Genomic DNA, 17,280 nt, shown 5'->3' on the forward strand with positions numbered 1-17,280 from the left:
ACAAATTGGTCATTTTTGCTGATATCTGGACTTTTTTTATAAATAATATGGGTGATTTGCTTAACTGTGCTAACTATCAACAACATTCACAATATTTCACAATTGAATCACATGCTTACAGTTCGAGATACTTGCTGTGAAATTGTTGTTTTAAGAATGATCTTATAGAGCAATGATCATTGTAAGAAACCATTAAAAATCAGAATTCCCTTGTGAAGTATAAATAGAAACCAGCATCTCCAGCCAGCCAGATTCAGTCTGAATCTAATAATATTGAAATGTTTTAAAGTATAATTGTTTATTTGGCCCTGTGGATGGTACATTTGTTTCAGGTACAGGTGTTATGGGCTCAAGCCCTATTCAAGAATTGCACTTTATAATCCACTAAGATTGCTGCTCTAGTGCAATACTTGAGAGAGTGCTCCATTATTGAAGATACTTTAGTTGAAGCTCTAAATTAAGGCCCTGTGCACCTTTTCTGGTGATTTAGGGGATGTTAGCGATTCCATTTGCAGAAACGCGTGAAGTTCTCCTCCTGTACTGGCTAACACCTCTCCCTCATCTAATAACTCTAAATCAGGTTACCAAATCATTAATCTCTTTGCTGTTTGTGTGACCTTGCTGCATACAAAACGATTGCCATATTGATCCACATGACAACTTCCAAGTAATTTATTGTACATTGTATACTTCGGGACATTTCTGAAGAACGTGATATTTTGCCGCATAAAGCCTGGTCTGTTTTATAGTTTAACATCTTCTTTTTGAGTTTGCTGGCCAAATGCAGGTCTGACCACAGCACCATGACCTCCACCACAGTTGGGGCAAGGAAGTAGCTCTTGAATACACTCCAGCTAGAAAGGGTGACTAAATCATGTCCCGTTGGCATCAATCTAATCCACACTCGCCCCCATCCAACCAGCTGAGCCAACCGACCCCACCCCTGACCCAAGGAGTCTATGTTTCTGCAACATTATATACTTTTATGTGTTTGTTGTAACCTGGAAGTCTTGCTCGATGATCCCATTTCTTTTCAACAAATGGCTGACCAAGAATCACTCCTGCTTTTACCACCTGCCATTGGTCAAGAGTCAGCCACATTGCAGTGGGCCTGGAGTCATTTGAAGGCCAACAGTTTCCTTCCCCAAAGCACTTTAGTGAACCAGATGTTTTTTTCAAAAATTGACAATGGTTTCATGGTCATCATTAAACTCATAATTCTAGGTTTTTTTATTGACTTCAAATTTTATCATCTGACACGGTGCAAATTAAACTCCAGTCCTCAGAACATTACCTAGGTCTCTGGATTAATAGTCTAGAGATAGTCTAAGCCATCACCTCCCTTAACTGTTTTTTGAACAACCAGGAATGGACAATAAATGTGGCCTAGCCAGTAATGTCCATATCCCACAACTGAATAATGAAAACAACCTGTTTGGCTATATTATAAACTAACCATCAAATCCTGGGGTGGGACTTGAACTCAGAGCTTCCGGCTCAGAGGCCAAGGATACTACCCACTGTATCATAAGATGCCCTCTTACTGCTTAAATGAAAGGTTTATTTGGAGGCCAAGTATTTTTAATGTTTGTACAGTAATTGGAATAAGACAGAATTTTTTTAAGCAGTTTTGCTTCAACAATCCAGACAACAGTGCTGCTTCTTTCATTAGCTTGTTAAAGCTCAGGGTACATTAATGGAAGAGCAGTGATCATGTATAAAACCCAGCTTCAACTTCTACCCACTATACCAACACAGTTTGTTACAGTAGTCGTAGCTATAGACCTTTCATAGACCAAAATGATTTATGAAAAAGGATGAATACTGCCTTTAAATGGCTGCTGTGATCACCCTAACCACAGATTGAGGTAAGTTCAAGAGACTAATGTGGAATAAATAAAACTGTCTACACTGAAATATGCATTTTCTTTGCAAAGACATGGGGTTTTTGATTGGGGATGAATCCTATAGCTCCCGGAGTGGCAGGGAGCCAGGTTCTGCTGGATAGGCAGAGTGAAAGAAAGGCTGGACAGGCATTTTGGGGGAGGTAGCCCTGACGAAAATTAAGTCAGAGATAGTAGGAACTGCAGATGCTGGAGAATCCAAGACAACAAGATGCAGGGCTGGATGAACACAGCAGGCCAAGCAGCATCATAGGAGCAGAAAGGCTGACGTTTCGGGCCTAGACCCTTCATCAGAAATGGGGGAGGGGAATGGGGTTCTGAAATAAATAGGGAGAGAGTGGGAGGCGGATAGAAGATGGATAGAGGAGAGGATAGGTGGAGAGGAAACAAACAGGTCGAAGAGGCGGGGATGGGGCCAGTAAAGGTGAGTGTAGGTGGGGAGTTAGGGAGGAGATAGGTCAGTCCAGGGAGGACGGACAGGTCAGGGGGGCGGGATGAGGTTAGTAGGTAGGACATGGGGGTGCGGCTTGAGGTGGGAGGAGGGGATAGGTGGGAGGAAGAACAGGTTAGGGAGGCGGGGACGAGCTGGACTGGTTTTGGGATGCGGTAGGGGGAGGGGAGATTTTGAAGCTTGTGAAATCCACATTAATACCATTGGGCTGCAGGGTTCCCAAGCGGAATATGATTGCTGTTCCTGCAACCTTCGGGTAGCATCGTTGTGGCACTGCAGGAGGCCCAGGATGGACATGTCGTCTGAGGAATGGGAGGGGGAGTTGAAATGGTTCGCGACTGGGAGGTGCAGTTGTTTATTGCGAACCGAGCGTAGGTGTTCTACAAAGCGGTCCCTGAGCCTCCGCTTGGTTTCCTCGATGTAGAAATTAAGTGCCTGTCTTCCTGCCTTTGTCCGTGTAGGTATTTACAAGCAACATTCCCAACTCCTGTCTGATTGCCCCCATCGGCTGTATTCTGACGTGGCAGCATTTTGTGAGCTTTTAGCAAGATCAATTGACACTTAATTATTTATTTACATATGTTGGATGTGCTGTCAGTCTTGGTGCCTACCTTTCCTATGTATTATGGCGGGCAGCTCAAGGTTGGCTGGGCTAGCCACCAGATATATTTTATATGACCCATGCTGAACTACAACCCAACAGGGCCATGTATTATCCAACCCCTGGAATGGAGATTGAACTCACAGCCTTCTTCCACAGAGCCGAATGTCACCAGTAGAATCAGGGCTGACTGTTGTGCTCCTAAAGAATTAATTAAACTAAAGAGAAGATAAAAATAATCCACAAAAATAACATTTTCGATGAACAGGGCAAAATCAAAAAAAGGCTAAAACCTAAGGTACTTGCGTTTTCAATTACAAGATTTATTCAGAAGATTTTCAGGCATGCAAGGTAAAAATCAAAGGAATTCTACCATCAACATACTGAAGAGTGGGATCCAATTTAAACATCAGTTCAGCTTTTGTTGCTGTATTTTTGGTAAAACATTAACTTAATTGACAATCAAAAAGTTACTGATGCCACCATTATGTAAATCAACTGGATTTAAAAGGTGTTTATGCCAAAACGACTGCAGTCAGTGTGGACAGGCCGTAATGCATCTTCTCTGGTAATGAGGATGATTCCTAGTTGTACTGGGGTTGTTCCGTTATGAATCTAATTTTTAAACAAACGGTATTTTTGGCCATTCTTAAATCAGATCGGGCACGATCTTATGAAATCGCAGATCAGGCTGAAAGTACTAAATGTCTATCTCCTGCTCTTAACTCGTGTGTTCGTTGTTAGGAGACTAATTCCAAAACTTATTAAGATGCCCCTGACATTCTGATATGTTGTTCTTTTTTAATGATCATTTAATTCTGGTTTGGGGCTGTTTGTTTTGCAGTCAGAGTAAGATACCGAGATTTGGACAAGGATCAGAAGTTCCTGATGATGTGAGGCAGTCTGAGAATGTAGTATTTCTGGATTTGCAGTCCACATTCAAACACTTGAAGCATGACTTGTTGCGAAAACTGAGATGTTGATGCTATGACATGACAGTTGCTCGAGGATAAGGACTGATGAAGCATTGCCCCTGTCAGAATAAGTATTTAACATAGACTGCATAAAATCTAAAGAATTGACTGCAGAAAAAAAAACCTTGCTCATCCAAACAAAATTGGAGTGAAGTATTGTTTGTTGGGTTTTAAATTAAGTTAGAAGAAATTCATTGAGATACAGCTCATTTACTGATACAGATAAGCCTCAGGAAATACTTTTTGATACAAGCACTCAGCAAGAATCAACTCATGGCAGTTCAGTAGCTCTGTGTGGAAGTGCACTGAGGTATACAGGCAAGCACATTCTTAGTTTCACACTCTTAGTCTGGTTTGTTCATTTAGATGATTTTTCACTTAGCGTGAGATGTGGGGAAAGGTAGGGCTCCTACATGTGGCTTTAGTGTTCCTAGGCTGGGTGGGGAAGAATGAAACACAGCTCCCATTCTAGATCATTATTCCGCAACCTCTGTTAGAAAATGCTTTACTATAGCAATCTTACTCAGAGCAGTCAAGCAGTATTAGTGCATGCTATCCTGGCTCACAAATGAAGAATAACCATTTATCATGAGCTACAGTCATTTTTGTATGGATTTTCTTTTACACAATTGGAAATATTGTGCAATTTTGCAAAATAGACCTTGCAGATTCTATCCAACTATTTCACCCTTTTTCTGATAAGTCAGCATTTCCTAATCAACTGAAATCAGGAATAATGGAGTAGTTGTCAGAACTAATTATTATGTAATCTATATTATGTATTATGTTTGATGAAACTTCCATTGATTCCATCATTGTGTTCACCACTTTGTCCATGTCTAGAGTTAATGACTGAATTTAGAACACTTTAAAATACGAGGCACAGCAATTGCTGTCTTAATTGTGCATGAATTTTCTATTCAGCAGAGCAGAGGTTAACTGTTCCAGTCAGAAAAGGGATGGGGGAGGATAAATAACTAGCGTAAGGAATATTTTGCATTTGTTATAAGGTGTTTTCCAGTGAATTTGACAAGTTTAAGTTGGTGCTATCTATGCTAAAGGTCAGTGTAAAAACTTGTGTAAAGTAGAACAAATAACATTGTCGTTATACTTCTGAAAAAAAACAAAACATTTCTATTGTGATATATTTTTAGATATTCAACGCAACATCGTGTTTGGAGACAGTGGAACTTACAGAATGCAATAGTCCAGTGGATCTTAGTTTATCAGCTCCTTGCAGTTAAATTTGTTCCTTTATTGCTTAAATGATCAGAACCAAAAAAGTTCTAATTTATCTGTTTGTTCATGCCCACGTTTCTTCCACTGCTGTCCAGCTGGGTGGAAATATTCGTGCCTAGTTCTATATTTTTATCTAACTTGTTTTAGCCAAAGGATCACTTGCACTGAGTGTTGTATAAGGTAATAGATGTGAAAGAGTTAATCGGAGCAAATCTGAAGCTCCACCCACTCCAATATATATGACACAATGATTGGGTAGGGCATCAGGCAGTTGAGATGGTTTGGTCAGCATTCAGGGTAGCCCTGGGCAGCTGAAGTTGGAGGCAGTCATGTTTTCCTGGACTCATGTGACCATCAGTGTCAATGTAACTTGTATATGATTACTACCATGTCATAAATCTTATCTGGGTACCTAAGCACCTCAACTTCTTCATGAATTTCGAGAAAACCCTGAGACTGATAAAGAAAGAAGGATTGATGCCAGCATTCTCCCTAAGGTACCCAGGCCTTACCATCACAGTGTCAACAGTGGTTCTCTGCTGTCCCTCAGTGACATCGTATGAATACACAGTGTTAGTTGGCGCATGTATACTGGCAACATTTGGCTTGCAGTCCCTGCTCCAAACTCACTAGCTACACGCTCCCTTGCAGAAATTAAACTAATCTGCTCACAACCTTGGTGTGAAATTTGACCCAATGTGAGCTTCAGATCTCATTCCCGCCATCACTAGAACCATCCGTAAACTTGAGGTCATCTAAAACTCTGCTGCCTTTCTCATAGCTTGCCTTATCTTTCCTTCTTCACTGCTGTGTTACCTCCATAATCTCCTCCAGCCGACAACCCTCTGTGTTCTTTCAATCCTTGCTCATGTCCTCCCAGCTTTAACTGATTCATCATCGGTAGCCGTGCCTTCAGTTGCCAAGCTCTGGAATAATCTCCCTACACCTCTCCATCTCTATACTTCACTCTCCTCCCTTGCACCAGTGGCAAGGATGTCCAAGATGAATGGAGACCAGGCCCCACTGTATATACCGAAGAATACAAACAAGCACAGCCCTACTGTCCTCAACAACATTGTCTTGGTGTTGACATGTTTATCTGTGTGCTGTACAGCCAAGCTGCATTTACCAGAATTATTCAGCAGCTCCAGCAGCGAAGTTCAGCTGAGTTGGCCCCAAGTAATCACCTCTGTCTTGGCCCACACAGTGAGTGGGCACTCGTATGAGGCATTGCAAGGCTGCAGTACCGGTGAATAATATCACAGCAGGGGTGAGGGCTACCAGGATCCAGTCAGACCCAGGGCAGAGGTCCTTACTGGGCTAGGCCTGAAGCCTGGGCCTTGCATTCCTTTGGTCACGTGTTGGAATCGAGAGTGAAGTAAAGAGGACAGTGCTAGCTCTAATGTGGATAGGAAGGATTTGTAAACACCCGGGCTGAGGCTCCAAACTCCAAATAAGGAGCTAGAGTTCCTGCATATCCTCTTCCTTTAGCACCAACATGGCATCTCCTTTTTGGACACAACACATCCAGTCAGTACAACATAAAAGAATGGCAGAAAAAGCCTGCGGGGCTGAATGGGCTGATTCTGCTCCTGTACCCAATGTTACTCAATGCTTGCCTTAGTTTCTTGCCCTTTGACTATTGCAGATTGAATATGCCGTGAAGATTAACAAGGATTTGAGTTTCCTCTTGATGAAGGCAAAATCTTAACAATAAAATACTGGGTAATAGTAAAGTCTTCTAGCTTAAGATATTTTTTCTTCTTTCTTTCATGGGATTTGGACATCGCAGGAGAGGCCAGCCTTTGTTGGCCATCCCAAGTTGATCTTGAGCTATTTGACAGGACAGTGAAGAGTCCACCACAATGGTATGGGCATGGAGTCACATGTAGGCCAGACCAGGTAAGGGACGGCAGATTTCCTTCCCTAGTGGACATCAGTGAACCAGAAGAGCTTTAGTGACATTACTGAGATTGGCTTTATATTCCAGATTTAGACATTGCATTTAATTTCCACCAGCTGTCTTGAGGGATTTGTACCCATGTTTCCAAAGCATTAGTGTACACATCTGGAGTTTCAATCCAATGACATTACTATTATGCCTCCCACCCGCAGAACTGGTTCAGCAGACTGTTATTATGACAAATTATAATCATTTATTGATTGGCTGGTGACTGTGCACAACAAAGAATCCCGACTGCAGGTTCTAGTCTCTGCCGTGAATTTGTTGACTGAATATTTATGGACTTTCCACAGACTGTGATCAGCATATCTACATGTAGAACATTTAAGACCCTTTGATTCCTTGATTCTAGTTGATTTTTTTTTTCTGAAAAGAAATGCTTTCCCCAGTGTTTAGTGTGATGATATTGTTTTGACTGTATTATTTGAATGAGCATTATTCTTTGAGTTGTCCCGTACAGGCTGCCAAATGGGTTGTTTTGCACAAATGAAGAGTGAAAGTACTCTTAACAATCAAGTCTTTTAAAGAAAGACTACTTTGTAGCCATATGGATCACTGATAGCCTATAGGAAAGAAAATCTGCCATATCGTGTCTTGGTTTTGCCTACATGTGATTCCAGGTCCACAGCAATATAGGTGGCTCTTACATGTCTTCTGAAATGGCCTGGCAAACCACACTTGTATCAAACTGATACAGTTTTATAAAAGGAACTGAAACCAGATGGACCACCAGGTATCAATCAAGGCAGCAGAATGGACAACAGTACACATAGCCTTGTCAACCCTTCAAGATCCTTGTTAAAAGAATTTTTCCTAATTGGATTTGGAATTGCTCACTGTGCTACACACTAGGGTTCCTAATTAAAGTCTGCATTAATGTCACACAGTTTAATATATATATTCATGTAAACATCGAGCTTCTGATACCCAGAGTGGAATATTCTGTCAACTGAATAACAGGCTCGCTGCATTTTCTAAGAAAAGTCAGCTGGACCCTGTACCAAACAAGTGGTCCTCAGGACACTGGGCAGGCCTTTCTAGATGGAATCAGGTCCACTAGGAGCTGTCAACCAATTGGAGGCAGGTGTGTCAGCGCGCGGGAACCTTATAGAAGATGTTGTGGCTGCTACCAAAAGAACACAATCCGGAGATCAACTATTACTCTGGTGCATACAGTAATACTTTTTAAGGTGGAGTCAGTGAGTTTTGTTTTTGTTTGTATTGTTGGATTTAAGTTGCATATCAAAATGCTTTTACTTCAGAAGCAATGTGTAGTGTTGCATGAAGCAATGTCTACTCCTTAATGGCCATCACAGTCACAGAAGCTGATCTACAAAAAGTACTTTTTTAAATTGATAGCTAAGTTAAAACAAAAATCTGATTCGTGTTCAGAAAATGGGAATTTCTGGCTCTCAAGTCCGGAATGGATTCCCAGTGCCGCCCCTATCAGTGCACAATAGTAAGATTGTGTGTTAAGACCATCATTGCTGTCACAGTAATTCTGAGAGTGGCGGGTGTTGCGAGGGGAGGAGTTTCTTTTAACTTCTTTGCAGAGTGTTTCTTTTTCAGAGAATTCTGAGTAGCCGTACAAGATCTGTCCAAATGATATTAGAAACAAACCAGCAGCTCGACCATTGGAGTGGCTGAGTAGGGGAACAATTTTCAAGTTTCTGAGTAAGCTGTCAGGTTGACATTCCAGCATAGGTTCTGCTGAAGAGTTCTCCTGAAGCATCCACTTGTCCATTCTCACCACAGATGCATTGCCTGACTTGCTGGTGGATCCAGATACTTTGTATTTTTGCTGTATGCCTGCATGTGTTTTCCAGTTAGCTTAACTGTATATTTTCTCAGATCTTTACATTGAAGTGCACAGTGACCTACAAACTAACAATGATGTTGGGTTAAAAAATAGCTTAAGGCAGTTTTGGCCCCTGATGTTTGATTTCACATGTAGAAATAAAGGATCACTGATACTACAGGAAACCTGTATTGTAGTCCAATTTTCGTGGGAGAATAAACAAGGTATGATGCATAGATGTCGGGGGTGTGATTGGGGGTCAGCTGTGGAGCAAATGGGGCATGAATCACTGGAGGACACTGCCTAGGGATTGATCAAAGTGTAGTTAATGCAGGGAAAGGCAACAGCTGTGAACCAGAAGGGCAAAACCGTAAGCCAATTTATGCAAAAAATCTCACGGGTTGTTTTTTTCACATGAATAGTTTTACTGTAGAATTTAATGCATTTGGATAGTCTTCAAGTGCTGATGAAGGTAATGCTAGTGTGTAAGAGTGAGCACATTTAGAAGGCATCTGAAAAATACCGTTGACTGCTACAGGTGAGAGCAAATGTATTTTTAAGGTAATAAAAGAAAGTCCTTAGATAAATCAAATTGCGGAACAGATGCTGGATCGTTGCTACATTGCATGTGTGATAACAGGCTTGCACTGGCATGGTGTGCATGCTTTCAGGAACTAAGCAGCTGTTCCACAGTTTCAGCACCAGGGCAAGCACAACCACAGGGTACTTTGCATATGCTGTTGTCAGGGCACTTGTGCTCTATGAGGACAACATATTCATCCACATTTTCATTTTCTGCTCCTCAGAAGAACAGTGTTCTCTGAAATTTGTATATGGGCAAATGTTGTAATTGTACTGGAGAGGGAAAACTGCAGCTGCGAAGAAAGATTGGATGGGCTGAGGTTGTTTACTTTGGAATGGAGGTGATTGAGGTATACTAGTTTATGAAAAGACCATAAGGCATAGGAACAGAAGTCAGCCATTCAATCCATCGTGTCTGCTCCAGCATTCAATGAAATCGTCATTGACCTGATAATCCTCAACCACAGTTTCCTCTTGACCATTGATTCTCTTCCTGATTAAAAATCTATCTCAGCCTTGAACATATATGTAATGACCCAGGGAAAGGGCCTACTTCTCTAAGCAGAAAGGTTGGTGACTGGAAGGTACAAATTTAAAGTAGCCTATAAAAGAAATTCGAGGGGAGGTGAGGGCGGTCGGCATCTGAAAATCACTGTGTCAAAAGACAGTAGAGGCAGAAGCTCAACTTATTTGAAAAGTGTTTGAACAAGTGCCTGAGGCCCTGTAATCATCAGGGGGATGTGGCTCAAGTGCTAGACAGTACAGACATTACCATAATTGTTCTATATTTTCTAAACATTTGAAGAAGAGACCTGTGTGAAGATGTGAGGAGAGGGGCAGGAGGGTCACAGTGTGTGAATTGATCCTTAGCAAGGCCAGATTTGACACAGTGTAATGATGTATCAATTCTATGATCCCTAGTCTTTGTTGAGTTCAAAAATCTAAACCGAAAAGCTAGTGGAAGGTACAAGATTATTTACTTTTAAGACTGGGAGGAATGTGCAGCTTGTCAGATTCCCTGTGAGAGGACGAAGAGAACAGGCCTGTATTTAGAAGGGCAGCAGTGACAGGAGAAAACGACCAGTGACAGAGAGACCTGTTTTTACCTATCAGAACCAAACTGTGATGTCACAAGAAAACAGGCCAGTGATAAGTGAATTTTTATTCTATGTCACTCTTGTTTGGTCAATTGATTTAAATCAGAAGACAACATTGTAGCTCAAGAGTCCAGATAGGAAATTTACTTCTAAATTATTTAGCATGCAAATGAATTAACTAAGTGGATTAGAGATGATTGGGCACCCAATGTGTTGTAGCAGTGTGTGGGAGCTAGTGAACACCGATGTGTTGCTGCTTGAGGCACCTTGGCTCAGAATTGATGAGCTGAAGTTTAAACTGAGGATATTGCAACACATTAAAGAGGGGAAGAGGTACCTAGATACTGTGTTACCTGGATGCAGTCATACCTCTTAGATTAACTATGTCAAATTTGGTCTAACCTTGTCTAATAGCTATGAGTTTCTTGTTTTTGGTGTGGATAGACTGCAGGCAGGATGAGCAACTTAACCAAAATGTCTTGGTACAGAACACCATTCAAATGGAGGGAAAGACGGTAAGAAAAATGTAATAGCATAGTTAGGGAAATAAATATTATTCTCTGCATCAAAGGCATAGAATCCTGACAGCTGCATTGTCTACCTTGTGTCAAGGTTCACGACATCTCTTCTGGGCTGGAGAGGAATTTGGAGTGAGAGGGGAAAGGATCTAGTTGTCTGTAAAGATATCAAAAATATTGCTAGGACTAGGAAAGAGGTTCTGCTGAGGGATTAGAAAGCAACTCGGGGCCAAATTCTAAAACAGGACTACAAAATAATAATCTCAGCATTATTACTTGAGCCACATGCAAATTAGTGTAGGGTAAATGAGATGAAAGAGGTAAATGCACGGCTGAAAGATTGGTATGGGAGAAATGGGTTCCAATCATGGGGCAATGGCCCCAGTACTGGAGAAAGAATGTTGTTCCATTTGGATGGGGTTCATTTGAACCATGATGGGACCAGTGTCCTGGTGAATCATATATCTAGGGTCATGGATAGGGATTGAAACTAATTAGTAGGGAGATGGTTTAATTAAAGGGAAGTTCAAAAATAAAGAAGAAACAAAAGGGTAGAGATGCAGTTTTGGGAAGAAGTGAACAATTACCAAAGTATGACAGGAAGGGGCAGAAAATGTATGCATAAATTAGAACCAAAGCAAGTAGAAATAGTAAAATGTCAAAGCTCGAGGCTCTTTATTTGAATGTATGCAGTATTTGTAACAACATAAATGAGTTGATGGCATAAATAAACATTAATGAATATGACTTGATAGTTATTACAGAGACATGGTTGTAGGGTGACCAGGGCTGGGAGCTCAATATTCAAGGATTTTCGACAAACCTTAAAAACAGGCAGAAAGGAAAAGGACGTGGAGTAACTTTGTTAATAAAGGAAGGCACCAGTGAAGTGTTAAATTGCGATACAGGTGCTATAGATCATGATGTACAATCAGAAAGTGCTGGAGTGCCATTTCTATTTCTGATTTCCAGCATCCACACCATTTTGGTTTTATTTTATATGACATGCGTGCAAACAATGAATAGCAAGGGAAAGAAGTCACAGGTAGGATTCATCCACAGGTCCCCAAAGAGTTGACTGACTGTAGAACAAAATATAAATCATAAATAATGGAGATATGCAAGCAGGGCCCTACATTTGTCATAGGTGACTTTAATCTGCATATTGACAGGACAAATTAGATGGCCAAGCATATTATGGAAGATGAATTTGTTGGATTCATCTGGGATTCCTTCTTGGAGCAGTACAAAACACAACCCATCTGGGAACAGGCTCTATTAGACCTAGTGATGTGTGCTGAGATAGAATTCAGAGATCTCACAGTTAAAGCTGCTCTTGGGGATCTTTTAGTGATCATAAATTTCAAATACATTTTGAAGGGAGAGCAAGCTGAGTCTCAAACTAACGTCCCCAACTTAAGTAAAGGCAGTTACAGAGGTTTGAAGAAGGCATTATCTAAAGCAGGCTGGGAACATAGACTAAGGCAAAGGTCAGTAGAGAGCAGTAGCAGGCATTTAAACAGATATTTCATAATGCTCAGCAAACGTTTATTCCAGTCAAAAAAAAATGACATAATGAGAGGGATCAACTACCCATGGCAGAGAAAAATGATCAAGAAGGTTTTCCAATCAAAACCTAAGACATCCAAAGTGACAACTCTAGTGGTAAGCTAGAGGACTGAAACTTCTTTAGGAACCAGCAGTAGATAGCTAATGAAAAGGGATGAAATTAGTTATATAAGTGATTTGACAATAAATATAAAACCAAACAGCAAAAAGCTACTACGACCATATCAAAAGAAAGAGTAGCTAAAGTGAGTGTTGGACCTTTAGAGGATGAAACTAGGGAATTGATAATGCGTAAGAGGTAAATGTCTGATAATGTAAATCAGTATTTTATATTGATCATGATGGTGCAGAACATTATAACAATCCTAATGTTATCAGATAAGCAAAATGCTAATGGGAGGAAACATCTTTTAACAGTCTCTGTCATGAGGGACAAAGTATTTGACATACTAATGGGGCTGTAGGTAGAAAAGTCGCCAGGTCCAGGACCAGATGGCCTGCTTCCAAGTGTTTTAAAGGAAGTGGCTGCAGAGATAGTTGGAGGTATTTATTAAAATATTCCAAAATTCATTGGATTCTGCGAGGATTCTAACAGAATGGAAAACCATCATTGTGACACCCCTGTTCAAGAAGAGATGAAGACAGAAACAGGAAATTATAGGCCAGTTAGCCTAACATCTGTCATTGGGAAAAAGCTAGACTCTGTTAGTAAGGAAGAAAGTGCAGGGCATTTAGAAAAGCTTCATACTACCAAACAAAGTCAGCATAGTTCTGTGAAAGGGATAATCTATTTGACAAACTTCCTAGAGTTCCTTGAGGATATAGCAAGCACAGTTGGAAAAGGGAAACTGGTTTTTGTTGGGTATTCAGAAGCTATTCGATGGGGTGCCACGTAAAGGTTGTTGCACAAGACAGGGGCTCACTGTATTGGGGCCATGTTTTAACATAGATTGAGGACTGGTTAACACACAGGACACAAAGAGTTAGAATAAGTGTGCTTTTCCATTTTGGAAATATGTAACAAATGGAATGCTGGAAGAATCAGTTCTAAGGCCTCAATTATTTACTATTTATGTGATTAACCAGGAGGAGGAGACAGAGTGTAATGTATCCACATGGTCCAAAATTAAGTGGGAGGCCAAGATGTGATGAAGACATAAGGAATCTACAAAGGAAAAATATATGTTGAGTGAATGGGCAAGAACTTGCAGATGAAGTTTAATATTGGAAAGTAAAAGGTCGTGCACTTTAGCAGGAAGAATCAAAAAGCATGTCCAATATTTTAATGTAGAGAAACTTCAAAAAAGTGCAACACAGAGGGATCTGGGTTGTTCTTGTGCATGAAACAAAAAGTTAGCATGTAAATACAGCACGTAATTAAGAAGGCATGTCAAATTTAGGTCTTTATTGCTCGGGATTGGAGTTTAAAAATAAGGAAGGCTTGTTATAACTGTATAGGGTTTTGCTGAGTACTGCGTACAGTTTTGGTTCCTGTATTTAAACTAGGATATAATGGCATTGGAGACGGTTCAAAAGAGAATCGATAGTCTGGAATTCTCGACCCCAGATAGTTGTGGAGGCTAGATAACTGGAAGTATTTAAAGAGAAGGTAGATAGAGTTTTGAAAATCAAGGAATTGAGGGCTCAGTGGAACTGGCATGAAAGAAGAGATAAGGCCTGGGGCAGATCAGCTATGATCTTGCTGAATGGTAGCACAGGCTTGGGGGACTGAGTGGCCTATTCTTGCTCCTCTTTTCTTATGTTCTCTCTGCTATTATATTGAGAAATGAAAAATCAGCTGGGATTCTCACTCCTGATTGACACGCTGTGTGAATGTATGAGTCAACAATGTTCAATAATAGCTGGTGGACTTGTGGACCTGACCAACCTTTCACAACAATAATAACTACTTTGGTGATTTATTGAATAGTACCCGAAAAGGAATCAGAGCTTTCAGAGAGGAGTAAACTGGTGAGGAAAATAATAAGGAAGAATTGTTCGCATAGTGTTTTAGAGCTACACAAGTTAAGTTGATCTCTCCAGGGCTCTGAATTTCCTCAAAAGCATTGGTGGTGAATATCGCAAGGACCTTGTGGGGAATGGCTGATAGCACAATCAGCCCAGGGCAATCTCTGTAGAGTATGAACAAATTCTCCTCTCCAATTATTCTGATTTCCCCCCAAAAAACTGAAATTCTAAAGTAATGCCTTATTTGATGGTAGCTCTGCTGTCTTCTCATGTGAAACTATGTATGAGAGTAATGTGTAATGAAGCTGTACCTGGTTTTCATTCTGCTGTTTGTTTTTTTTTCCCCACAGTTAATCCAGCTGATCCTCAGTCACCTGACAGTGCCAGACCTTTGCCAGTTGGCACAGACCTGCAAATTATTGTACCAACATTGCTATGATCCTCTTCAGTATGTCCAGCTCAGTTTACAGCCTTACTGGGCAGGACTGAATGATGCCTCTCTGGAGCACCTACAGTCACGCTGTGCTCTTGTGCAGTCTTTAAATCTGTCTTGGACTGGGAATAGGGGATCTATCTCCATGCAAGGATTTTGCAGGTCAGTGTTAATGTAATTCTTGAATAAAATTAATTTACTGCAGGCACCAAAGAATATTAAACATTCGAGTTTGTCATTAGTGAGCAGACACTGTTGAGCTGATAATATGGGCCTGGTGAATTGGCTTGTGATTGTGGAGTTGAACTCATCCAATGATGCAAGACAGCTCATTTAAGTATGTTTTGCTGTTCCTAGTGCTTATCGATGGCACACTGAGAATGGCAAGTTGATGGACTGCTGGAGGCTCTTGCAGCCTGGTTCTTTGACAGAGTATCAGTTTATCTCTTGAGTAGTTAAAGATCAAATAATTGCAGTAGAGGAAGGCGATTTGACTATTTTGGGAAGACAGAAGGCCACACAGGAGGAAAATGTGTTTTTTTTGACTGACATCTCCTAAAAGACCCATTCTAAGTGGGCACTGGGGCTCTAAAGCACTGCTATTGCAGTGAAGCTACATTTTGGGAGCAACTCTGATCAAATAAATTTGATAAGCCCAATGCACAGTTTTTATGCTGGTCCTTAATACACTTCACACTAGTTTAACAAATGGAAATGTGCAACACTAATCAGTAGTAGGCCTCAGCCCTCTATGTGCCTGATAATACGAGGTCCAGGTGTTTCAAGAACTGAGACTTCATGTCAGGCCGTCCATGAGTTTTACATTAAATAAAAACCAAAAGAACTGTGGATGCTGTAAATCAGGAACAAAAACAAAGTTGCTGGAAAAGCTCAGCAGGTCTGGCAGTATGTGTGAAGAAAAAATCAGAACAGTTCTGAGGAATGGTCACTGGACCCGAAATGTTAACTCTGATTTTTCCTTCACAGATGCTGCCAGACCTGCTCAGCTTTTCCAGCAACTTCTGTTTTTGCATCCATGAGTTTTCTTTTGTAAAATGTAATGTTTCCTTTATTTAAAAAATTGACTGTCAGTTGTTGTTGTTTCAGGAACCCTTTACATGTAAAACAATTTTTTTTTGCAGCACATCTGATTCTGGCAATGCCTTCCTTACTTTTTGGAAGCAGTAGTGAATATTCTGTCTACTTAAGCACTAAACATATCTGAAATTTAATTTAATTCAGCAACTCTCGCTTTTTAAAATTTCCTTTAATTTTTAATTTAGAGAATGGAATTCCTTTCATTCCTCTTCCATTCTAAACATGCCTTACCAGTCGGCCTGTCCCTTGTGACAAAGTAGTCAGGCTGGAAGACCTTCCAGGAGACTGACTCAAGTTGGTATTGTACTATCTATTTGAAAAGTACAGTTTACCTGAATATTGCAGTAAGGGATTCCTCCTTGCAATCTCTAATAACTTTGTTCTACAATGCACCCATTTTGGAAAATGTTGTCCTCCCAGGCTAATCACAATTGTTTGTAAATATTTTTAATTATCAGCTCTTTGCTTCCTCTTTAATTCAAAGCGCAAAGCAAAGCATAATTGCAAAGCATTGAGGCAATGTCCACAAAACTCAGTAGTTTCTAATGTGGCAAAAATGCTGGAATTGATCTGCTGAGGAGAAAAACATTGCAATTTTAGAAGAATTAGATGAAAAATATTTGACCAAAATGAGTTTTAAACTTCACGCAACAAACATTTATCAACATTCTTATAATGTTTTGATTTTCTAAAATTTTCAAGAAACTGAACAGTGACTCGCTTTCCTTTCTTACATCTTTAATAAATCGCATTCCTTTTCGAAGTATTTTGCTGGTAATCAAATATTTATTAGAAGCATCATATGTAGAGATCTTATCAAGATAGAAACTAATTTTTGTTTGTTCCTTTCGTTATCTTATACTTTGCAGCTCACCTCAATTGTTCTTGACTGTGGTGTTACTGAATGATGATGACTAAGACTTCGTAGTTGTTTGTTTTCTTTTCTTATTTAAGTACAGTGAATACAAAGTTTCACCTCCCTTGTTTTGTGAACTAAAAAGAAGAAATGCCCAAAATGCACAATAGGTCAGTAAGCATCTGAAGGATGGGGGACAACAAGGTGCAGGGCTGGATGAACACAGCAG

General features: G+C 40.4%; 1 protein-coding gene across 8 annotated transcripts in view; it reads left to right on the forward strand.

Moving 5' to 3' along the window:
• Positions 1-17,280, forward strand: part of fbxl4 (F-box and leucine-rich repeat protein 4) — a 115,162-nt gene that overhangs the window by 65,889 nt on the left and 31,993 nt on the right. For all 8 annotated transcript variants that reach the window (XM_048596926.1, XM_048596931.1, XM_048596930.1 and 5 more), the window contains one exon: positions 15,015-15,259. In XM_048596926.1, coding sequence (XP_048452883.1) covers positions 15,015-15,259 — 245 coding nt within the window. The remainder of the gene's footprint in view (positions 1-15,014; positions 15,260-17,280) is intronic.

The sequence above is a fragment of the Rhincodon typus genome, chromosome 5 (genome assembly GCF_021869965.1).
Source record: "Rhincodon typus isolate 14 chromosome 5, sRhiTyp1.1, whole genome shotgun sequence".
NCBI classification, from domain to species: domain Eukaryota; kingdom Metazoa; phylum Chordata; class Chondrichthyes; order Orectolobiformes; family Rhincodontidae; genus Rhincodon; species Rhincodon typus.